This window comes from Vombatus ursinus, unplaced genomic scaffold, assembly GCF_900497805.2.
Source record: "Vombatus ursinus unplaced genomic scaffold, bare-nosed wombat genome assembly UNPS02007344.1, whole genome shotgun sequence".
NCBI classification, from domain to species: Eukaryota; Metazoa; Chordata; class Mammalia; order Diprotodontia; family Vombatidae; genus Vombatus; species Vombatus ursinus.
In genome coordinates, this window is record NW_020947122.1 from 4,134,112 (window position 1) to 4,160,134 (window position 26,023).

At 38.2% G+C, this 26,023-nt stretch overlaps 1 protein-coding gene across 2 annotated transcripts in view; it reads left to right on the forward strand.

Moving 5' to 3' along the window:
• HEPHL1 (hephaestin like 1) overlaps positions 1–26,023 on the forward strand; it is an 86,838-nt gene that overhangs the window by 36,920 nt on the left and 23,895 nt on the right. For both annotated transcript variants that reach the window (XM_027849347.1, XM_027849348.1), the window contains 7 exons: positions 519–773; positions 3,544–3,712; positions 5,677–5,816; positions 5,965–6,096; positions 9,382–9,593; positions 12,979–13,129; positions 19,692–19,904. In XM_027849347.1, coding sequence (XP_027705148.1) covers positions 519–773; positions 3,544–3,712; positions 5,677–5,816; positions 5,965–6,096; positions 9,382–9,593; positions 12,979–13,129; positions 19,692–19,904 — 1,272 coding nt within the window. The remainder of the gene's footprint in view (positions 1–518; positions 774–3,543; positions 3,713–5,676; positions 5,817–5,964; positions 6,097–9,381; positions 9,594–12,978; positions 13,130–19,691; positions 19,905–26,023) is intronic.

Here is a 26,023-nt window from a genome sequence, read left to right on the forward strand (position 1 = left end):
ACCTCCATTTACCTGTTTCTTCAACTATAAAATGGGGATAATGGAATTAATAATAGTACCTACTTCACAAAGTTGTCTTGGAGATCAAATTAAACAATATGGGAAAGCACTTAGCACAATGCCTGGTACATAGCAGGTGCTTAATAAAATGCTTGTTTCTTTCTTTTGTATCCATTTGAAGACACCCCTCAGGGGACGTCACATGCTTTCTTTGTTTAGTTCCCATTGTTGATTCAGTTTTTCTGTGGAATTTTTAGTACTTAGTATTGACGCTGTTTTTCCAATTTTTAAAAATTTTTGGTTGGTTTTTAGTATGAGTACGTTTGTTTTAGCCTCCCTTTCTCTTTTTGTTTGCTTGCGTTTGGCGTGCTGCGTGAAGGGCCTAACTCCCTTCAAACCTAATCTTTCAAAAAATTGAAATAAGAAATATTTCCACTTTATGCTTCAGCAAAAGAGTCTATTTACTTTCTAAAAGTCTCTGTTTCCTTTGGTTTTTCTTTTTCTTTTTTCTCTTCTAGCTCTTAATGGCTATCTTTTTGGAAACTTCCCTGAGCCGGAGATATGTACAGGAGACTCTGTGTCCTGGCACTTATTTGGAATGGGGAATGAGATTGACATCCACTCCATCTACTTTTATGGGAACACCTTCCTCAGCCGAGGACATCGGACTGATACTGTCAACCTGTTCCCGGCCACCTTCCTTACCTTAGAAATGATAGCTGAGAATGCTGGGAAGTGGATGATCACTTGCCAAGTCAGTGACCACCTGCAAGGTAAAGAGATAGAGACTGTTGACAGGGAAGCACAGAAAGTTACAATCCACTCAATTTGACAATCATGGGATCACTACTCATCAAATCAGATAGATTTTGAGCTGCAAGGGACATGCCAGAGCTCATCTAGTACAACTCCTTTATTTCACAGATGAGGAAACTGAGTCCCAAAGAGGTTAAAATGATTAACTTAAGGTCACAAGGTACTAAGTGATGGAATAAGGATGTGAACCCAGATTCTCTGACACCCTTTTCCATTATACTATGTGACTTCCCACCAATTACTAGCATTCATTGATCAGACACTGTATCAAAGCCAGATATGTATGAGCATCCTCTCCTCCAAATATCATATCCTTCCCATTAGACTGTGAGCAACTACATATGGGAACTTCCATCCTTTGTCTTTGAATCCCCAATATCTCACATGATATCTTACATATAGTAGATATAATATATTATATCTTACATATAATTTTTTGTTAGATGGTTTGCTTATTAAAACTTGCTACAAAGGGAGACAGGACTGACATACATTAATATATACATGCATAAATATGTGTATATGTTACAATATTTATTTAGCAAATATTTATTAAATGACTATTTAGTACAAGACCATCTTCTAACCCTAAAGAATTCAATCTCCTTTGGTACACAAGGAGATATATGATAGTGTTTCCCCCCTTAAGCTGTTATAACCTATTATGGAAGATAAATCAATTAATCAACAAGCAAGGTACCATGCTAAGCCCTAGGGATTCAAATACAAAAGTGATATAGTCTCTGCTTTTAAGGAGCCCACCCCTTAATTAGGAGAGACAGCATATAAAAGAAAGTTCAGCTGGAGGGCAGATGGAAAAACCTTAAAGTCTTAGACACTATAGGTCAGATGATGATGCCTGTGGTCTATAGGCAACAGAGACAGAACACATGGTTAATCATAGAGGATCTTAGGAGGCAATGGCAAAATACCTGGTAAAGCCTAGTGGTCCTCCATTTTATCAGAAGACACAGATTTGGTGATTCCCACCTCAGACAAGTTAGGGAAGCAGTCAAGCATCCCAGATGGGTTCAGACCCTCCAAGGCCTTCGAGAGCCATGTTGTTTGAATGCCAAAAGAATGTTTGCCTAAAATAATACTTTATAGGGGCAGCTAGGTGGCACAGTGGATAGAGAACCAGCCCTGAAGTCAGGAGGACCTGAGTTCAAATCTGACCTCAGACCGAACACTTAACGCTTACTAGCTGTGTGACCCTGGGCAAGTCACTTAACCCCAATCGCCTAGAATTAAAAAAAAAAGAATAAAATAATATTTTATAGAGAACTTACACAAGGCAAGCACTCAAATGGAGTTCAGAAGAAGGGATATAAGGATACTCTCAAGATCTCTCTGAAGAATTTTGGAATCCATTGTGAGACATGGGAGACACTGGCACAGGACCGCCTGGCATGATGTGCCCACATCAAAGATGGTGTTGCATTCTACGAGCAAAGCAGAATTGCACTAGCTCAAAAGAAACATGAGATACACAAATTTAGATATATCTCCACTCCAAATGTTCAGATGGATGATTTTTGTCTGACCTGTGGTAGAGCCTTCCAAGCTTACATTCGTCTGATCAGCCACAGTTGGACACATTGTACCTTGAACCCACCTAGTAATGTCATTTTGGTCCTCTTTGATAATGAAGGACAATAACCAATCAACTACACACACCCACACACACATTCATATACATAGATACATACACACATATATGAATATATAAGAAGGTCTTTAAAAATTTGTTCATATATTTATTAAAATATATTTATACATTTTATTATTGTTTATATTATTTATATATATTTAATGACCTTTTATATATGCACATTTGTTTATATGCATAAATTCTTTTAAATAACTTATTATATATGTGTATATATTATATACAAAGATCTTATACATGTACATATTTGTGTATATACTTAGACCTTCCTATATATGCACATATATATGTGTGTGTGTGTGTGTGTGTGTGTGTGTGTGTATGTATGTATATATATGTTCAAAGACCTTCTGTCTTGGGGCAGGGCTGAAGTGGAAAGACAAGGTATCCACAAGGGTAAATAGTAGCAGGTCTTCTCACTGCTGAGATAGGTTCTTAGGCAGTCTTGGGGCTTGGACAATATTAATAATAATAATAATGACAACAATAAAAATCATCACTAGCATTTATATAACACTTTAAAGTTGGCCAAGTACTTTATAGACACCATTTCATTTGATCCTCCCATCAACCCTGTCAGGTAGGAGCTATTATTATCCCTGTTTTACAGATGAGGAAGTTGAGAAAATGGAGCTTAAGTGACATGCCCAGGGTCATGTAGCTAGTAAGTGTCTGATGCCAAATTTGAACTCAACTCCACCCACTGTGCCACTGTGTCCAAGATGGTAGATTTTCCCATTGTCCATTGTACCTGGTTGGGTTCTTGCAAAAATTGAAATATGTCAACATTACCTAGCTAGTTTTAATATTAGTTCATGATCTGGGAAAAATAAGCAGAAATTTGTGACCTTTTTATCATTAAACCATCACCTTTTAACAATAGCAAGACCCTTCAAGCTAATGTTAAGCTTGTTTAGCAAATATTGATTATAGACGGCTTTTAGGTTTTTCTTGGAATGTAATAATACACCCTGAAAACCATTGGCAATATAAGAAAACTCTTTAAAAACAATTAGCCATCAGCAATACTTGACTCATAATTTTCTTCTGTTATACAGCGGGTATGCTGGGACAATATAATGTCAGAACATGCACAAATGATATTTATCAACCCACACTGAAAGGCCGGGAGAGAAGTTACTTTATTGCTGCAGAAAAAGTTCTTTGGAACTATGGTCCTCAGGGCTACAATAAGTACAGTGGCCTGCCCTTGAATGCCACTGGCAGGTAAGTTTCTGTGCTTTGCTAGGTCATTACTGTTAGGGTAGATACTTTTAAAGATTCTTGCAAGAAAAATCTGTTGTGTCCTTTTGGAGAGCTAAATACCTCCCTACAAAGTTTCTTGCCTACTACATCTAGTTCTACAGTAGGGGTTCTTATATGGGATCCAATAACTTAAAAAAAATTTTTTGATAACTGGATTTTAATATAATTTGGTTTTCTTTGTTATCCTTTGTATTTCATTTTATGGATTTAAAAACACTGTTGTGAGAAGGGGTCCATAGGCTTCATCAGACTGACAAAAGAGGTCCATAGCACACAAAAAGAGTTAAGAACCTCTGGTCTAAAGGTAAGGCAACGAAAAGAAGTTGGCAGAATCTCATTGAACAGTTGAATGAAAAGACAAAGGATACTCTGGTTCAGACCATGATGGCTAGGATTTGGTACATTAAATTTGGTTCATGAGAGTGCTACACTTCATCAGCATATATGGTGGCCTGCATAGAATTCAACCAGTCATTCAAGAAAAATAAATATTCATTGAGTATCTATCATGTGCAAGTTTCTGTGTCAAACCTATGGTAAGTACAATTTTAGAGTGAAATACATTATCATATACTTCTTTAAAGATAAGTAATTCGTGTGAAATTTTAATCAGAATATTCAATTATCAGTAATATCATAAATCCTATTTAGTAGGCAGTAAAAATCTATGAAAGAGTTTTGAGTAGAGGAGTGAGATCTCAGATAATTAGGAATTTATCAGTACTAACTTCAATGTGAGGTAATGAGAATTTGTTATGCAAAGAAAATTTATCTATTTCTTTATAGAAAACCTTAACAAATGTTTGTTGAATTAATTTTTTTAAAAGATGTATCAAATGTCCATTACATACAGAACACTGTGCAAGGCAAAGATCAGTTCGGTCCTACCCCCATAGAACTTATATTCTAGTGGAAAGACAAACATATATGCAAATCATCATAATATAAAATCTTGTTGGATCCAATCCCTACTGATAAGGAAGGAGTTATTCCTTTTTAGTTAGAGCTCTGTGAAGGACAGTGGTGTAACATTTTTTTTCCTTCGGTGGATCCATGGCTACCACACGTATCATCACATAAAGCCCTCCATGGTCTTGCTCCTGTCTACCTTTCTACACTTACTTCACATGGCTGAATTTGTGTATTCTCAGTTCTAGCCAAACTGGCCTATTTGTTGTTTGCTGTTTTCAGATCTTGGCATTCAATCTCCCACCTCTATGACTTTGGTGTCTTGAATACCTGGAATGTATCCCCTCCTTACCTCCATTCTTTTAAACAGGAGTTCTTAATCTGGGGTATAAAAACTTCTTTTTATTTTGTAATAAAAAAATACACTGATAACTGCATTTTAATGTAATTTCTTTCCTTTGTAATCATAAGTCTTTTATTTTATGTTTTTAAAGCCGTAGTTCTAAGAAAGGGTCCATAGACTTCATTAGACTGCCAAAGGGAGCCATGCCACAAAAGAGATTAAGAACTCCAGCCTTAAAATTTTTAGCTTCCTTGAAGTCTCAACCAGGTACCACAGAAATCTTTGCTGATTGTCCTAGTTATTAGTGCTTTTTCACCCTCCTCAAATTATGTTATATTCATTTATGTGCTTAAATGCTGTATTCCCTCAGTAGAATGCCAGTCCTTGCGGGCAAATACAGTTATCCATTTTGTTTTTGTACCCTTATTACTTTGAACATAGTAGGCATAAATGCTTATTGAATTGGATTGAGTTGCTAGGGTATAAATGTTCCCAAACTTCTACCAGCCTTTTTGGTTCAATGTCCCTAGGGACTTGGTTGAAGAATACTTACCCAGGTCCTGGACAGAATCTCTTCTGGTGGGTCAGAGAGATGAAGAGCTTAAGCGTTTTAATTGAGGCATTTGGTATGCATATGGAAATGTTCTCAATCACATTCCACATCCTTTCACAGTGAATCTGAACCTTTCTTCACACAAGGGGAAACTAGGATAGGAGGAAAATACTGGAAAGTTCAGTATGTGGAGTATATTGATGCAACTTTTACCAGAAGAAAGAGCCGGTCTGAGGCAGAAAGCCATCTTGGAATACTTGGTACAGTAAATCATTCCAAATATTTCAACCCAGGGGACAGATTTCTGTTGTGAGACCTGATGATTCTAAATAGATTCTTCTCTCCCTTCCCTCTCTTTCGCTTTTCTCCTCCTTTCACTTTTTCCTCTCCACTCTCAATCTCTCACAGGCCCAGTCATCAAAGCTGAGGTGGGTGATACAATAACAGTGACTTTTGCCAACAAAGCAGACAGGGTCTATAGCTTTTTGCCCCATGGTGTGTTCTACAACAAGGCATCTGACGCGGCACCAAACCTTGATGGTAAGTGCTGGTGCAAATGCAGCTGATCAAAGCATGAACAGCTTCACTAGCTCAATTCAATTCAACAAATATTTATTAAACTCCTTTTAGGAGCAAAGCACTATTTTGTGTTACGTGAATTTACTTATCAATTCAACTAATACCAATAAGCCAAAATGAATCAGAAGCAGGTTTTATTACACTAAGAGTGTGGCACTCTGCACATATCTCCATTGATGGGGAATGCATCATTCACAATTCAACAAACAATATTTATATATTATATAAATATACATTATATTATATTTATACCTTGTATCGGTAAAAAGAAGATTGCTATTGTTAAGATACAGGTGGCCATACAAAGTATAGTATATTTGTTGAAAGAAAATGTATATTATTTGCTACAGGAAATAGATAAGGGAATTATCTTCTTAGATAGCTAGTTTCACTAAATTAAAGAAAACTGCCCATTGGGCCGGAAAAGGGAGGAGGACATTCCCAGGACTCTGGAATCTTCCACCTTCAGCAACTAAGTCTTTTTGTACCAATAAAATGAGAAAAGGAGACACTGAAGGACAATAGCTGCAGTGGCTGGTGTTTGTGAAGGGTCATAGACAGCAAAATGGTTAATACAGAACATAATGGAACCAATTATGCTTCTCCAGAAATTCACTTTCAACAGTAGGTACTGGGCCTATAAAGATAGATAAGACAGTCTCTGCACACAGAGAGTTTCCCATCTAATAGGAAGAAAGACAGGTACATAAATGACTGGGAACAAGGCATATGAAGTAAAGTGAGAAAAATGCAAAGGATAGATCTAGGGGAAGGATAATGAGAAATCTGAAGAAGGATAACTTTCAGAGAGAGCAGGCTAGAGTATTGGTGGGGTCAGGGATGGCTTTACATTGATTTCACCTGAGTTGTGTCTTAGTTTACTCATTTAACCCCCATTTGCCTCATTTTCCTTATCTGTAAATTGGGGCAAATAATAGCACCTACCTCCCAGAGTTGTTGTGAAGATCAAATGCAATAATGCTTGCAAAATGCTTAGCACAGTGCCTGGCACATGGTAACTGCAATATAAATAGTAGCTATTATTATTAGTTTGCTAATTGTTCGTTTTATTAGTTTATATAATTTATGTAATAGTTATTTATATAATTATATTATATTAATTTATATAATAGTTTATAAGCATTAATTTGTTAAGAAGTGTTTTACAGGGAATATAAGGATACTGTGAGTGAAGGCAATAGAATGCATGTGTACTCTGTATTCAATTCATATCAGTCTTATATGGTCTTTGATGTGTAGCAATTATTATTTATTTGTATTTACAATCGTGTCCTTAACATTTGGAGGGTACAAAGAAGTAAAAGGCACATTTCCTGTACACAAGGAACTTAAAGCCTAGTTAGAAAGAAGACATATACATATGGAACAATTAGTGAATTGTTCCTATAACGTAACACATTATCATGCAATGTAATGTAACAAGTTTATATGACATGACAAAATGTATGATATGATAGTATGTGTATATATAGTATAATGTAGTATAGTAAGTATCTTGTTGTTCAGTTGTTTCAGTCTGCCCAACTCTTCGTGACTCCATTTGGCGTTTCCTTGGCAAAGATACTTGGGTGGTTTGCCATTTCCTTCTTCAGTTCATTTTACGGATGATGAAACTAAGGCAAACAGGGTTAGGTGACTTGTCCACAGCAAATGTGATTTGAACTTAAGAAGATGGTATATATAGTTGTGTGTGTGTGTGTGTGTGTGTGTGTGTGTGTATGTATCCTTATCTATGAAGTAGGTAATGTAACAAGTTAAAGCTCTTTACAACAAGCTCTGAAGTAGCAAAGAAAAAGGTGAGGTTTGAACACCCTCCAAAGGCAAAATGAAGATAGAAGATAGAAGGGGAGTTTCCATAGCCACCATTCATAGATAAAGGATTGAACTATTCACCCAAAAGTCTCAGGGACCTATATCCCATTACAGAAGTCTGACTACTTAGACCTCGACAGTCAAATAATAAACTTAGTAATAATAAATAAATAGTAAATATATAAACTGTAATAAACTTAGGGAATACATTTATCCAAGACACTTTACAGCTGAAAATATACTTTAATACTTAAAGAATATGGAATTTCATCAGTGAGAGCTTTTCATCTAAACAGGCAGATTGCAACTTCTCTCTTACTTACTTTGAGAACCGCTGTGGCTGAAAAAACATCACCCTGTGGTCAACCTGGTGATGATCTCTGAGTTTAGCACACCTGGTCTCAGTGTACCAATATATGGCCCATCACTAGGCTCATATCTGAAGACTTTCCACTTCGGTAAGACTTGACAGATCTTATGCTCTATTGGCATAGTCTTGGAGAACTCATGGCCACCTCCATTCTATCAGCAAGTATTTAGGTAAGATTCTAGTTGAGGAACTGAAAACATAAATATAGAAATTAATGGTTTAGATTAGTTCATGAATCAATAACAAGTTGAGATTTTAAGGATATTAGAGGAATTTAACTGTGTATTAATAGGAAGAAGGACAACTACCATGTTGTTCTCCTATTTCCAACTGATCTTTAATGCATTAAATGAGAATTTTAGGGTGAATAGTCAGATTAAGTGTGGTAAAGCAGAAAGAACATTAAGTTAGAAAGATTAGGGTCTAGTTCCATTTACATTTCATTGAATCCCACATTTTTTCTTGAGACTCTTAAGGCTTATTTAAACTTTGCATGACTATTTGACCTCTTCGATGCCCTTTACCACATTCTAACTTCTATTGCCATCCTTGAGGGCAGGAATTATGGCTAACATAGTACTTTTGCACACAGTGGCACTTAAATATTTGTCAAATTGAATTGAATTTATGTTGCTTTTACCCATTGTCTGTTTCTTGTTGCTGGCAATAGTAAAAAGTCCTTAGGAAAACTCAGATTGCTTCAGGGACAAGGGGAAAAGGGAAATGTAAAATTTGTCATTTTTACTCTTTTCTGACCTCCTCATCTTTAAGCCCTTCTCCCCTATCTCTCAAAAACACAGGATCAAGGATCAAAAAACAGTTTGTACCTTGCCTTAAGCTTCTAAAAAGCTGTAGTTCTACTTTACTTGGATTCCACTTCAGACAGAACAAGAACAACAGTACCATTCAACAAAATATCCATTAGTAGCCCTGGCAGGGACAGAACTCCAGCCTGGATTGAACATAGGTCTGAGAGATTTTTATGTTGTTCTATTCTTATGCCTTTATTTGTGTAATTGATTATTTTACTTTGTTTTTCCAAGGGTTTCAGAAGATGGGAGCCCATGTAAAACCAGGTGACAAATTTACATACAGGTGGATGGTGCCTGAAAGTGTAAGCCCAACAGTTGATGATCCCTCCTGTTTGACATATATGTACTTCTCAGCAGTGGATCCAATCAAAGACACTAGTTCTGGTCTAGTGGGGCCATTGTTGATCTGTAAAAGGAACACTCTAAAAGATGATGGAACACAGGTACATCAATGCAGTAGGCACTTAATGATTGTTAAATTTACTTGGTTTGAAATGCCTTATCCAAGGTTACACAGCTAGTAAGTAGTGGGAATAGAAACAGAAAATAACTTCCCCTGTCCCTTTTCCGTTTGTCAGGTCTTTTTTTTGGTACCTTATTCAGCTTCCCTCAAATAGATAAAATCAAACTGACCTAAATAATATCAAAGAGAATAGAATAAGAAACAATTCTGTTCTAGCAAGTTGCACCTGATAGTAGGCTTTTGTTGTGTAGTTATTTTCAGTCATGTCTGACTCTTTGTGACCCCTTTTAAGATTTTTTTTTTTGCAAAGATATTGGAGCAGTTTGAATTTCCTTCTCCAGCTCATCTTACAGGTGAGGAAACTGAGGCTAACAGGGTTAAGTGACTTACTCAGGGTCACACAACTAGTAAATGCCTGAGATTGGATTTGAACTCCGTTCTTTCTGACTCCAGGACCAATACTCTATCCATTACATCCCGGCAAAAGTTGTGATGACCTTAATATTAGAGAGGATAGAGAAAGAAACAATTCTGTCCTAGTAGGTGTCTATAAGGTCTACTAGAATTTTCTTCCCTGTATTTCCTGGGAGTCCTAAGTTCTAAATGCCACACTCTAAGCATTATAGCCATATTTCCTCTCAGTGACAAAGGGATGTGTGTAATTTAAAAGTCTCTTTATTATTAGCCCTAAAAATAAAATTTCTGGCTAGAAAATGGTGCTAAATTTTGTCAATTTATTGGTCATATATGCATTGCCAATAAATGTGCTATTCATAAGAGAAAAAGCATCCAGTTGTGGGTTTGAAGCTTTGAATTTCAGTCCATACCTTCTTCTTCCTGCAAGTATCTCTACCTAAAGAGAATGAAGTATGTTCTGGGAGAATGATGCTCAAGGCAAAGGAAAAAATTGTTTGAATCTTGTAGTAAGGATAGTTCTTTCCCTGGTAATGTACTATCAGGGAGTGCCTCAGCTACCCACTCAGGCAAGAGCCTAACCAACCTAGTCAACATCAAGTTCCCTCCTTGTGTGATTAATTGGAGGCATGCTTCCTAGTTTTTACCCATTATTCACAAATAGATGCAGCTAAACAAATAGGACCCCCAGCAGGGATCCATTCTCTCTCTCAGCAATTGGGGTTGTTACTTGCCCAGTGGGGTAACACACCTAGTAAATGTTAAAGGCCAGATTTGAACTCAGATCCTCCTGAGTCCAGGGCTAGTGCCTTATCCACTGTACTACCTAGATGCCCTGATCCATTCTCTCTTGAGAAAAATATTGGACTCAGACCCAAGCAGGCATATTACAAGAGAGACACACTAACCCACACAAGTCTATCCATTAATCAATCAACAAAGATTTATTAAGTGCCTACTATGTGCTTAGCACTGGGGATACAAATACAAGTGCCTTATCCTCATCTAGTCAGAGAGAACATTGCCCTGGTATAAGCACAAAAGAACAAATACAAAAGATAAAAAGCTGTGTATAAAGAATAATAAAAAAGCCAGTTTTGTTGCACTATAGTAGAGCGCATGAAGAGGAGTAATATGTAATAAGTTTGAGAAGGTCAGTTGGGGCCAGATTGTGAAGGGTTTTAAATGCCAAACAGAGGAATTTTGTACTTGTTCCCAGAGGCAATAAGGAGTCACTGGTATTGATTGAGTAGGGGAGTGAAGTGTCTAACCTATGCTTTTGGAAAACCACTTTGGCAGTTATTGTATGGAAAGTGGTCTGGAGAAAGGGCAAAGGTTAGCAGCACTTTTAGGAAAAAGATCCTGACTCACAGTCCTTTGCGTGCTCCCAATGGGACACCAGAATAAAGTGAAGTAATTTCAATTCAGTGAACATTTATCATGAGCCATGTGTGCTAGGCACAGTAATAGGTCCTGGAAGCACAAAGACAAAAAGGAAACAACCTCCACGTACAAAGAGCTTACATTTTACTGCGCAGAAACATGTATACAGACGAGTAAATATAAAATATGGAGCAGCTACATGGCACGATGGATAGAGTGCAGGGCCTGGAGTCAGGGAAGACTCATCTTCCTGAGTTCTAATCTGACCTCAGACACTTACTAGCTGTGTGACCCTGGACAAGTCATGCAACCCTGTTTGCCTCAGTTTCCCCAACTGTAAAATGAGGTGGAGAAGGAAATGGCAAACCATTCCAGTATTTCTTTGCCAAGAAAATCCCAAATAGGGTCACGAAGAGTCAGATGCAACTGAAATAAGTCACAACAAAATACAGACTATATATGAAATAATTTGTGGAAGGGCAGGGATAGTGCCAACACTCAGTTCTGAAGGAAATAGAGATACACTAAAAGTTCTGATGGAAACTCAGTTTGGTACACTGAGAAATTCACATAAAAAAGAAGGAACAAATGAATAAAAACACATTAATTAAGGACTTACTAACTGTTAGACACTGCACTAAGTACTAGAGATAGTTTTTTTTTTTAGTACTACATGCCCTTAATGAGCTTTCCTTGGACAACATCATATACCAACAAGAAGGGAATAGTGGCCAGGGAGGGGTGTTCTGGACTGCAAAGTCACAGGAATGAGTGGAGCCACCAGACAATTGACTGATGTGACTTTTTTTTTTTTTTGCTTTTTGGTGAGGCAATTGGTGTTAAGTGACTTGCCCAGGGTCACATAGCTAGTAAGTGTCAAGTGTCTGAGGCTGGATTTGAACTCAGGTCCTCCTGACTCCAGGGCCAGTGCTGTATCCACTGCACCACCTACCTGCCTCGATTGATGTGACTTTTACAGAAATGGTAATATTGAGTTAGCGGATTAGGACCAGATAACCAATAAATCAAAATTACTACCGCTCACAGGATTGTAAAGAATAAGTAGAGACCAAAAAAAAAAATCACTTTGTAATTAGGAAATAATTAGGCACTTCCCTCCCTGGTAATTTTCCTTGAGCTGGTGGAGGCAAGCCTCCTATTATTGATCTTCACCAACTAGTACTGCCTTCATGAGGAAGACTGCATCAGTTTATAAGAACTCTTTTTATTGCTTACTATTTTTCTTCCTTCCCGTCCACACCTGGCGCTTGTGCATTCTATACATCTGTATTTTTTCAGCTCCTTTCCTATGCATCCTTGCTTGGAAGGGAGAGGACAGAGGGACTTTAACTGTCACCAAACAAGGCCTCTGCATGGGGAGCCATCAATGATACACTGTTGACATTCATCAGAACCCTTTATTTGAAAAATAAGGTGCTGAATCTGCAACTTTATGTCTGTTAGGATGCACTCTGCATTTAATTTTAAAGGGGAAAAATGCTAAGAATTTTTCCTTTTTTATTGTTTGTCATGCGTTTTTCATGCACTCGTTTCTTTCTTCATTATAGAAAGGAATAGACAAAGAATTCTACCTACTCTTCACAGTCTTTGATGAGAATCTGAGCCAGTACCTGGATGAAAACATTCGGAAGTTTACCTGGCGTCCCTTTGGTGTTGACAAAGAGGATAAAGACTTTGTGAAATCCAACCGAATGCATGGTACCAACAATGTTTATGACCTCTGTCATTTTCTTCAAAAGAAAAACCATTTGCTTTGAAGTATAAAATATTCTGGGTATTTCAAACCTACATCTTGCAGCTGTTGTAATTTTGATTCTTTTTTGATGTACTTGTCCACTAGCAAGTTATTTCAGTCTCCCGATTCATAACCTTCAAATGATTATGTTGTAATTTATCAGTCTTCCAGGATTGTTGTAAAGCTTAATTAATACTTCTGAAAGTAAAAGCCTCAGATGGCACGGCACAAATTTTTCTGCAGAAGTATTCTGTTGAATTATGAAGTAAAACCTTCCCTCATAAATTCAGAAAACAATTTACAAAAGATCTTCTACTGTGTTTACAATAAGTCCAATGACGCTTCAGGAGAATTAGAGATATCCAATACAGATTCATACATCCTTGCATCATAGAACATAAGTAGAAAAGGAGACTTAGCCTAGGGTCTGTGAACTTTTTTATTTTTTAGAAAAATATTTTATAACTATATTTTAATTTAAATAGCTTCTTTTGTGATCCTGCATATGTTAAGAAAGGGTCTTCTCTAGAGAGAACAAGCATTACTAGGGATTAGAAAGGAATTAGAACACAAGAAGATTAAGACTCCAAGAGTCAATGATTGCTTGAAATATTCATCTGGAAAACATTTGTTCTCTGTATAACTAGAACTTCATTTGTGAACTAATTTTTTTCATTTTCGGTAATTTAATTCAGCAAACATTCATTAAGTAAGTGGTCTTTTTCTCTCATATCAGTCATAACAACAGCAATTTATCTTATTATAAGTAAAACTTGATCCTGGGAAACGTCTGGATGGCCAAACATAGGATTATAGATTTAGAGATGAAAGAAAACTTGGAGACCATCTAGCCAGGGGTGGGGAACCTGTGGTCTTGAGGCAACATGTAGCCTTCTAGGTCCTACGGTACAGTCTTTTGATTGAGTCCAAGTTTTACAGAACAAATCCTTTTATTAAGGGAAAGTTTAGATTCAGTCAGAGGGCCACACCTGAGGACCTAGAGGGCCACATGTAGCCTCCAGGCCACAGGTTCCCCACCCCTGATTCTAGTCCAACCATTTCTTTTTACAAATGAGGAAACCAAGGCCTAGAAAGTTGTAAGTCACTTGCTCATGGCCATGAATGTAGTATCAAAGGTAGGGATCAAACTAAAGTCTTCCAACTCCAAATTCAGCCCTTTTTCCACCACAGTATGTGGCCTTCTGTATTTCCTATAATGTCAGATGACTAGTTCCATACCACAGAAACCTTCCTGTGAATTATGGAAGAAAGAGAGTGGTGAATTTCTCAAGCCATTTTCTATCAATCAGCTCATTTACAGGGAACTTAAGATCTAAGAAAAACTGCCTCTGGACAGGAGGAATCCACAGGATCCAGTTTTATAGCTAATATTCTCAATATGGCAGCCTCAGCAGGAGAACCTACTAATCCATCCTATTAGCTAGTGGCTTTATTTTACAACATATTCAAAGCAATTCAGTAAATTTGTATTAAGCACCTACCAAGACACTATGGAAGACCTAAAGCTTAGATGAGACACAATCCCTGCAATTATAGAAACTTCAGATCAAAAAAAGGATTTTTTTTGGTCTGGAACTATGATTTCATTAATATAAAGAATCTCCCACAAAGAAACCTCCTCTACCAATGAAATTCAGCAACTGTTCCACAATTTATAGTCTTAGAGAACTTTCTAGAGCTCTGAGATGTTAAGTGACTTGGGGTTACATAGTTACTATAGGTTAGGGGTGCTATTCGAACCTACCCTGACTTTAAAGCCAGTTCTCTGTCCCCTATCACATACTGCCTCTCATTAGCATGGAACTTGCAATTTAGCAAGATGTACAAAAGTGTTGTGGTATAGTAGAAAAGGCACGGGTTTGAAATCAGAGTATGTAGGTTCTAATCTGGCCTCTTATGCTTATTTGGTCACTTGTGTAATGTTAGATAAGTCACTTATCCTTCCTAGGCCTGTTTCCTTATTTGTAAAAGGAATGGATTGGACTATATAGCCCTCCCAGCTCTAAATCTACGATCCTATGATGCTAGATTAGTAGCTATATGTGTTCTATGAATTAGAAGAGGGAGACCACTGCTGAAAAGAGGGATCAGGAAAAGCTTTCCAGAAAAGGTGGCATTTGAGTTGGCCTTACTGAATGGATAGGAAGTGAGGTCAAGAGTGGGAGGGAGAGTCTTCCGGGCATAGAGAACATGTATGAGCAAAGAGACAGTGGGAGGAAAGTCAAGCTATCTAAGGTTAAAGAACCACCTGAGCTGAGGGTAGGGGAAGGGCATGCACTGCCAGTTCTTCTCCATACCCATTTCAAGGAATCAGGAAATAGTCTCTGGTATTGGCCATGCAGTGTCTGGAAACTGACCTGGGTGTGGTGAAAAAGAAAGGAGCTTAACTGGAGAGCTAGCTGGAAGAGGGATCACTTGAATTTTAAATGATGGGTAGGTAAGAATTGAACATGTGGACAGGAGGGGATCAGGTATTTGAGTCATGAAAGCCCTGACCGTGCCAGATATAGAGTATCAGGAATGGAGCCCTGTAAGACGTCTGGATGGGTAGATGACACCGAACAGTTACATAACCCTCAATGGTTATATAACAACATGGGATGCAAGAGATAATCTATAATCATTACTAATAGCTAAGAAGCTGCCAGTGGAGGTTCATGGACAAGGCAGAGTTTATTTATTTTAAATCTCTTCTGCAATTGCTAACTCTCAGAGCAGATGAAAGGGGTGAGCTTGTGTAAGACATGTAAGGTGAACACATACACATTGGGTATTAATGATGATATCAAAAGATAAATGTAAATTAAAGTAATTATGAGGCTCCACTCACACCCATTAGATTGGCAAAAATGACAGTCAATCAGGTAGTTACTAAACACCTACTACGTGTCAGGCAAAAAAGTAAAACAACAAATATTGGAGGGACTGTGGAAAAACAGGCACTGTTGGTGAAACTGTGAATAGGTGCAACCATTCTGGAAAACTTTGAAATCATACATAAAAAGTTATTAAACAGAGACCTGTTGACCTAGCTAAGCCTAGCTAAACCACTCCATAAGACATCCTATAATACAAAAATGTTTACAGCAGCTTTTTGTGGTATCAAAAAACTGGAAACTAAAGAGATGTCCATCAACTAAGGAATGGCCAAACAAATTGTGAATGTAATGTAATACTATTGTGGTGTAATACTATTTTATGAATATGACGTAATATTATTGTGTTATTAGAAATGAGGAAATAGACGATTTCAAAGAGACATGAAAAAGCTTGTATGGATTGATTCAGACTTCAGAGTGAGCAGTACTAGAACAATTTATGCTATAACATCAACATTATAAAAATGGATAATTTTGATGACTTTGTAAATTGATGAAGAATGAAATGAGCGAAACCACAATAATAATTTACACAGTTACAACAACTCTGTGAAAGACAAACAACTTTGAAAACTGTAATAACCATGATAAGCTCAATGACCATTCATAATTCATGATTCTCCTAACAGAGAGGCAATGGACTCAGGGTGCAGAATGAGACATATTTTTTGAAGATGGCCAATGAGGGAATTTGTTTTGCTTGATTGAGCACATTAGTTACAAGGATTTTTTTTTTAAATGAATGGTGGGTAAGAGGGAAAGAAACATAAATTTCTATTAATTAAGAAATAAAACTTTGAAAACGCAGACATTAATACGTACAGCTGTTCTCCATTTGTAGTTATATTTATGTATGCATGCTTGTGTTTGAGTTATCTTTGCAGTGACTCAGGGCAGTTAGAAGTAGAAGGTACCTTACAAATTATCTGGTCCAACAAGTTCAATTTATAGGAGAGGAAACTGAAGACCAGTAACAAGGAGTTATTTTCTCAAGGTCACAAGGGTAGCAAATACAAGAGCCTGGTTTCAAAGCCAGGTCTTCTGGCTCCAAATCCAGTGCTCTTTCCAGCATACTGGAGGGGAGTTGGCAGGAATCTACCCTCCCATAGGACTCTAATTTTAGTATTTTAATGATAATATCAAATCAGTGTGCTTCATTTGCTTAACCTTTAGGAATATTACCTTTATCACTTACTAGTTGCATGACCAAGGGCAAGTCACTTACCCCCTGTGGGGCTTGGTTACCTCATCTGTAAAATGACTGCATTGTACCAGATTGCTTCTGAGGTTTCTTACAGCTGGTATGAACACACAGTCCCTTCTATGCTATGTTGAGGCATCCAAGGAGGACTGTAATAGAGGAAATGTAGGATATAATTACTATTATTTATGTATTTCTATGATAATTTTCAAATACAAGCATGTGGTATAGTAGAAAGTACTCTAGTTGACCAACTTGGCTGGTTGGCCAATCCCAAATCTAATTATTACCAGTGTGAATATACAATCATTACTCTCTCTCTAAACCTCAGTTTTCTTATCTGTAAAATGAAGAGGTTGTACTAGATTATGTCTAAGGTCCCTTCCAGTTTTAAATCCTATGACCCTATCAAACTACTTTAACGAATTATTGTTCTTCACAAAGGAAACATACATTCTTCTACCATAAATACATTCATTGCTTTTTGCTATTTGCTATTGTTGATATTAGCTTTGTTCAACTGTGAGACAGAATACCCACATTGTAGATATGAATAAGCTTATATTTTTTCTTTTCATATGTTTTTATTGACATCAGTTGTCTTCATATCACAGGTATTTTAAAAGCGGGGGGAAGGACAGCTAGGTGGTGCAGTGGATAAAGCACCGGCTCTACATTCAGGAGTAAATGAGTTCAAATCTAGCCTCAGACACATAACACTTACTAGCTGTGTGACACTGGACAAGTCACTTAACCCCATAGCCCAGCCAAAATAAATAAATAAATAAATAAATAAAAAGCGGGGGGGGGGGGATTTTCCTAATTCTTCAGATTTATCACCCCTTGTAACAAAGAAAACCATTTAAGCAAAAACATCTGGTAACAGTGGCTCTATCTGCCTCCCCTGCCTCTCTTCTGTGAGGACAGAGCTATGTTTCACTAACTGTTCTCTAGGACCTTCACTGGCTTTTTAGTTCTCAGATTTAGGCTTCCTTTCAGTGATTATTTTCATTTATAGTGTTGTAGTCAACGTGCAAATGTGTCTTTTGTTTCTGCTTATCCCACTCTACGTCAGTTCAGATACATCTTGCCATGTTTCCTGGAATTCCTCATACTTATCGTTTCTCACTGCACCAAAGTATTCTACTAAATTCATATGTCACAGCTATTCTTTAACTGATGGGCACTCAATTTTTTCCAGTCTTTTACTATGACAAAGGAGACTTCTATGAAAATGGTGGTATGTATGTCAGAGCTTTGTTTTTGGCTTTGATCTCTTTGGTGTATATGTCCAGTAGTAAAACTGATGAGTCAAAAGAATATGGACAATTTAGTCAATTTTCTTATATAATTCCAAATTACTTTCCGGAATAGTTGGATCAACTCAGAGTTCAAACAAATATTATTACTAATGTTACTATCATCCTTATTACTATAACTAATTTATTATTATTGGTATCACTTATCATTATCATTGGGCAACTAGGTGGTGCACTGGATAGAGCACTGTGCCTGGAGTCAGGCAGACTCATCCTCTTGAGTTCAAATCTGGCCTCAGATACTAGCTGTGTGAACCTGTTTGTCTCAGTTTTCTCATCTGTAAAATGAGATGGAAAAGGAAATGGCCAATTACTCTAATATCTTTGCCAACCAAAACCCCAAATGGGGTCACAAAGAGTCAGATACAACTGAAATAACTGAACAATAACAACAAATAATTATATTATCATCATTGTTATAATTACTATTAACACCAATAATCACTAGCATTTACAAAGCACTTTTAGGTTTATGAAACACTTAACAAATATCTCATTTTATCCTCACAACAAACCTGGGAGATAGGTGCTATTACTATCCCCATTTTACAGATGAGGAAATTGAAGGAAATAGAGGCTAAGTGACTTGCTAAGAATTACACAGCTAGGAAATGTCTGAGGCAGGATTTGAATTCAGTTCTTCCTGACTCCAGGTCCAGCACTCTATCTACTGGGCCACCTAGCTACCTCAATTATTAATATGACCATCTTCCCAAAGCCCCTTCAACATTATTCCCATTTTAAAATCATCTTTGCCTATTTGCAAAGTGTGAGTCATAACTTCAGAATTGTTTTAATTAATAATTCTCTTACTATTAGATGTTTAGAGCATGTTTTCATGTGGTTGTATGTAGCTTGTAATTTTTCTTTTTAAAACTCTTCAAATCCTTTAACCACATTTCTGTTGGTGAACAACACTTGGTTTTATCTATTTTATAGATTCCTTAAATAACTCCTATAATAAACTTTTATCAGTGACATTCAATGCAAATTTTTCACTCAACATAAGTTGATATCTTTCACTAAGATTATGCCCCAATGTATTTTCAGCACCCACAGTATTAGCATTGTCTCCAACAATTTTTCTCCTTTTTCTTTCATTCAGCTATAAATGGTTACATGTTTGGCAATCAGCCGGGCCTGGATATGTGCAAAGGCGATAAAGTTTCCTGGCATATGATTGGAATGGGTACTGACACAGATATGCATGGAGTTTATTTTCCAGGGAATACTATTCATCGGAGAGGGACTCACAAGGATACTTTGGCCCTATTTCCACATATGGCCACGACAGCATTTATGCAGCCAGATCGTGCAGGTAGGTTGGTGTGTTCCATTTTACTTGGTCAAATTGTTATGCTCTATGCCTCCATGGGGGTCTCTGCATAGGATGACTGCTTTTTATGTCACTGGCAGCTAGAGTTTAGTTATGTCCATTACAACTTTAGTTAGAGATTTCTGTGGGTAAAGGATTAAAACTTTAATTTAGAATTTATTTTGGTAAGGAGATGAAAATCCTCAGGAACCATATCCAGCCATGAAAGAGTCCTGAAAATGATGCAATCCTATTCCCAGAAAAGACATATCTCATGTAGCTTAGTACTTCAGTCCTAAAGAGACACACATTTTCTTTATTCTCCTCAACTATAAATTCCTTCATCAATACTGCCGTGAAGCATTCAGGAGGCACAGACAACCAGGTTATTGGCCTAACTAGGTCTTTCCTGACCAGTAGCACCAGTAGGTCATTCAAGGAATTTTGCTTTCTAATAATTTAATCCTCCAGTGACTCAATAGTCCATTAAGAATAGGCGGCGTTGGGGCAGCTAGGTGGCGCAGTGGATAGAGCTCTGGCCTTGGAGTCAAAAGGACCTGAGTTCAAATCCGACCTCAATCACTTGACACTTACTAGCTGTCTGACCCTGGGCAAGTCACTTAACCCCAGTTGCCACACACACACACACACACACACACATACACACACACATACACACACACACACACATATGAAAGGAAAATTAAGAAAAAGAGTAGACTGCTTTGCTACTAGACTTCTTATGGCAAAGGAGTCCATGGAGGACTCTTCCATGGGATTTCATCTACCCATGGGGCATAGGGGAGCCAGTGTCTGACTTCAAAGAATCCATAGGTGTTGGATTTAAAGAAAGTTCTCATATATGTGAAGAATTGTGAGTTTCTTCTCCACTATCCCACACTTCACCATGTGGTGAAGAAAGAAATGCAAGGATAGACCCCTTTAACATCATCCCACTTCTCTCCTCCTTTGCTCCAGTCATTGACAAAAAGGTGCCCTTATTAAATCAATCCCTCTACTTGTGCTTTTGATCCCATCTCTTCCTGCTTCCTCTAGGAGTTTGCTCCTTCAATCATCCCCTGATCTCTCTAATTTTCAATCTCTCCCTACCTACTGGCTCCATCCCTGCTCTCTGTATGCTCAGGTCCCCTCCATCTTTAAAGAAACTTTTCTTGACCTACAAGCTATTGTATTATTTTTCCTCCTATTTCCTCTTCTTTCTCCCTAACTTCTCTTAGATGCACTAATCTTTCCCCTTTGACACTGCCACTTCCCTGGTGTCGTCCCATATCACCTCCTACCCAGAATAAGGCAATAGCCTTCTGGTTGGTCTCCTTCTATCCAGGCTCTTGCTCCAATACATCCTTACTTAGCTGTCAAATTGATCTTCCTAAAGTGCAAATTGGACCCTATCAACCCCCATATTCAATAAACTCCAATGATTCTCTATTACTTCTAGAAGGATGCTAAAATATAAAATCCCTCATTTGGCCTTCACAGCCTTTCATAGTCTGTCCCCTTCTAAACTTTCCAATCTTCTTACAGCTTACTCCCTTTCATATATTCTGCAATGTGTTGACCCCGGCTTCCTTGCTCTTCTGTACACACTCCATTTATGGACCTTGGGCATTTTCACTGACCATCCCCCAAGCCTGCAATGCTTTTCTTCCTCATGTCCATGTCCTTGGCTTCCCTGAGTTTCTTGAAGTCTTAGCTACAGCCCAACCTTCTGCAAAAGGCACTTCCCAGTCCTCCTCAATATAAATGTCTTCCCTCAGAGATTATCTCCAATTTATCATGTATAGATCTTACCTGTTCATAGTTGTTTGTGTGTTGTTTACCCCGCTAGACTGTGAGCTCCTCCAGAGCTGGGACTGCTTTTGCCTTTCTTTGTGTCCTCAGGGTTTAGAATAGTGCCTGGCACATAGCAGGTACTTAATAAATGCTAATTGACTGACTGACTTTTACAACCAAACTCTAAGAAACTGCCATCTAAGTTTCAGGTAACTGCTTCTCTCCCATTTACTTTTCAACTACTAACCTCAGGACTCAAAGCTAACTATTTAAGGTTACTAATGACTTTTAATTGCTAAATTCAATGGCCTTTTCACAGTACACATTTTTTTTTTTATCTTTCTGTTGCATTTGGAAATTCTTGACCTCCTCCTCCTCCTGGATCTCCTTCCTGGGTTTTTGTAACGTTGCTGTCTTCTGCTCCACTACCAGTCTGTCTTCTTCTTCCTAGTGTCCTTTACGAGATTATAAAACATGTCTCACCCCTTAACTGTATTTCCCCCATTGCCCTGTCCTGTGTTCTCTTCTTTTCCCTTTCTTTACCATCTCTTGGTAAGACCAGATGGGTTCCAATTATTACCTTTGTGATGATGACGTATATATGTATATACACACACACATGAATATGTACATATATATATGTAATATGTGTATATACATACAGGTGTGTATGCAATACATATGGATATACATTTATCTATCTGCATGTAGATAGATAGATAGATATCCAGCCCCAATCTGTCTTTGAGATTCAGTCCCACAATACCAGCCGTTTGTTTTACATCTCAAACTGGAAGTCCTGTAGGCATCTCAAACTCAACATGTACAAAATGGAACATACTATCTTCTTCTCCCCTAAAAGCCCACTCTCTATCCAAATTTTCCTAATTCTGTGGAGAGCACCTCCATACTTCTAGTCACCCAAGTTTGCAACCTTGGGGTCATCTTTGACTTTTTAACCCTGTCCTCTCTCTCCACCATCCTATCTAGTTGGTTACTACATTTTAAAAATTCTATTTCCACAATGTATCTTGCATTCAGTCCCTCCTCTCTGCCCACATAACTGTAAATCAGGCCCTCTTCATCACCTTTCACCTGGATTCTTGTAGTAGCCTCCTTATTGGATTCCTGGCTTCTAGTATCTCCCCTCTGCAGCCTACCCCCTGCACAGCTGGCAGAGAAACCTTGTAAAGCACAAGTCTGTCTGACCACCAGGCTCTCCGTTCAGCAACCTTCAGCAGCGTCCTCTGGGATGAAAGCGCAAACTCCTCAGAGTGATCTGTAAAATCTTTCCCCATTTGGCTCCAGTCTCATTTTCTAGGCATTTGTACTGCTGCTTCCTGTCATGCAATCTACATTCTAAACCAGCTGGCTTCCTTACTCTTTCTTGATTTCAGCATCTATCTCTGGCCTTTATGCCTTTGCATGAGCCATCCCCTTTGCCTGGAATGTATCCCTTATGTCCAGTTCTTAGAATCCTTTGTTTTCCTTCAAGGCTCAGACGCTGCCTCCTCTGGGAAGCCTTTCCTGATCTCCTTCCACCACTACCACCACCACCACCCACTAGTTGGAACTCTTCTCTTAAAATATCCTGAGTATAGTTATATGTTAACAGAATAAGCCCCAACAGAATGTAAATAGTTTGAGGGCAGGAACTGTTTCATTTTTGTCTGTCTCCAATGCCTATTACCATACGTGGCACATTGTTGTTCAGCCATTCTTCAGTTGTGTCTGACTCTTCACGACCCAGTTTGAGGTTTTCTTGGCAAAGATACTGGAGTGATTTTTTGTTTCCTTCTCCAACTCCTTTTTACAGATAAGGACCTGAGGCAAACAGGAGTAAGTGACTTGCCCAGGGTCACGCAGCTAGAAAGTGTCTGAGGCTGGTTTAAACTCAGAAAAATGAGTCTTCCTGATTTTAGGCCTGGCCTTCTATCCACTGCACCACCTGGTTGCCCTATATTGCACATAGCTGGAATTTAATGAATACTCGGGCAGCTAAGTGGTGTACTGGATAGAGCACAGGGCCTGGAGTCAGGAAGACTCATCTTTCTAAGTTCAAATCCAGCCTCAGACACTTACTAGCTGTGTGACCCAGGGCAAGTCACTTAACCCTGTTTGTCTCAGTTTCCTCATCTGTAAAATGAGTTGGAGAAGGAAATGACAAATCACTCTAGGATCTTTGCCAAGAAAACCCGAAATGGGGTCATGAAGAGTCTGAAACGACTGAAATGATTGAACAGAATAAACAGTTATTGGGTTAGAGTAGATATTTCATTTGTGTCATACTTCAATCCCATCATTCTCAGCAACAATGAACATCTACTAGCACGGTAGTGAATGCTGAGGATACAAAGAGATGTAAGACATGCTCCCTGCCTTTAGAAAGGGAGCTGAATGCTGACAGTCTATCAGAGTAGCGTCCAAGAGCCAGTCAGCAGTAGAGTTAGTAAGTGCTATGGAGGCTCAGCACTGACAGAAACACTGAAGAGCAAATTTCTCATCCTCTAAGCACTGAACCTACGTGGTGTCCAGAAATCAATCTGCCTTTCCAAAGGAGCCTTTGCCGCTGTGTCAATTTATTAATGGACATTTTGCTTCTTTGCCCCAAACACTGAATCGCTGTTTAGAGGCCTCTCAGGATCGTCAGTGAAGAGATTGTCAACAGTACGTAGCCGAGGCTTGAGCTACAAAATCTGGCTGAGACTAGGAGCCCCGTAATCTCTGCCTTGTAAGCAGTCCTAGTTTTTAACCTATCTCTGGTGGACTAGCGGATCAGTTGTGACTCCCAAGCCAGAGGGAAGCCTCCAACACAAAGCTCTTTCCTCAAATTCCACTCTTCAGGACTGAAGGCTGGGGGTGAGGGTGGAGGGGAGGCCTGTAAAAGTGTCATTCCCTGGGGTAGCTAGCTACTGCGAGCCCACTAATTCTTGCTCTGCTTGGCCCCAGAATTAGGGCCCGGGACAGAATTAGGAACAATGGAAGTTGCAGAGACAGTTCAATTCAGTATAAAGAAAACCTTCCTCTCAGTTAGAATTAATAATAACAACAACAATAACAGTAGCTAACTTTTATATAGCACTTACTATATACCAAGTACTGGGTACAATTTTTTTTATTTGATCCTCTCAACAGCCTTGGGAGGCAGGTGCTATAATTCTCCCCATTCTACAGATGAGGAAACTGAGACAAGCAGAGGTTAAGTGACTTGCCCAGGGTCACACAGCTAGTAAGTGTTGGAGGTTGGATTTGAACTCAGGTCTTCCTGATTTCAGGCTCAGTGATATATCCCTTGTGGCTCCTAGCTACTGAATTAACCAAAAATGGGTTGAACTGACAATTGTGAGTTCCCTATCACCAGCAATCATCAAGAGAAGACTGGCTGACCACTTTTTAGGAATTCAATAGAGGGGATTTCTGATTAGCTACAGATTGGACTAAATGACCAAATGAGATCCCTTCCAACATGGAAATTTTATGATTTTATAACGACAAATATTTTTACAAGATTTGTAGAACTCATTTTAGGTCCTAATTCAATTCTTATTGTCTGAAATAAGATTCCTTAATCTCTTAAAATCATAGTATCACAGAATCGCATACTTGGAAGGGACATTAGAGGTAATTAGAGTTCAATGCCCTATCTGATAACATAAATCCCATTTATAGTATCAGTCACAAGATTCAAATCCTTGCTTTGTCATTTACTATCTGAATCATCTTGTGTACCTTCTTTAACCTCTCTGGGCCTCAGTTTTCTTATCTCAAAAATGAGAGGGGGTTGGACTAAATTGGACTAAATGACCTATAAGGTCCCTTCCAACTCAAAATCTACAATTCTAAGGGGTCTTCTAGCTTTTCCTTAAATACCTTCAATGGCAGGGAATTTGTTATCTTTTATGGCAGTTCATTCTATTTCATTTGATTTCTTGTTTCTTTTTTAAAGCTTTTCAAAATTTTCAAAGCTTCCTTAATGATTTTGCAGTGGATATGCCAAACATATTTCCTGATACTTGAGAAATTATTCATTTCACCAATCCCTATCCCTCATTCTCTGCTGAACAAGTAAGAATGCTAAGATAGTACTTAAAAGAGTTTTTTTTTTTTTTTTATCCACACCAGGTATTTCCTTTTAAATCTTTGAAAAGATCATTGCATAAGTCCTACCAGGTTGTTGTCAGTTTCCTAAGTTCGTATTCTGGGGCCCTGCAAAAAAGATTCTATGAGGGCCTCTGTCCTGCTCTGTATCCCCAGAAACATCTTCATCAAACACCTTTTTGGGAAAGGGTGCATCTGAGCATTGCATGGAGCCGATCGATTAAATAGTA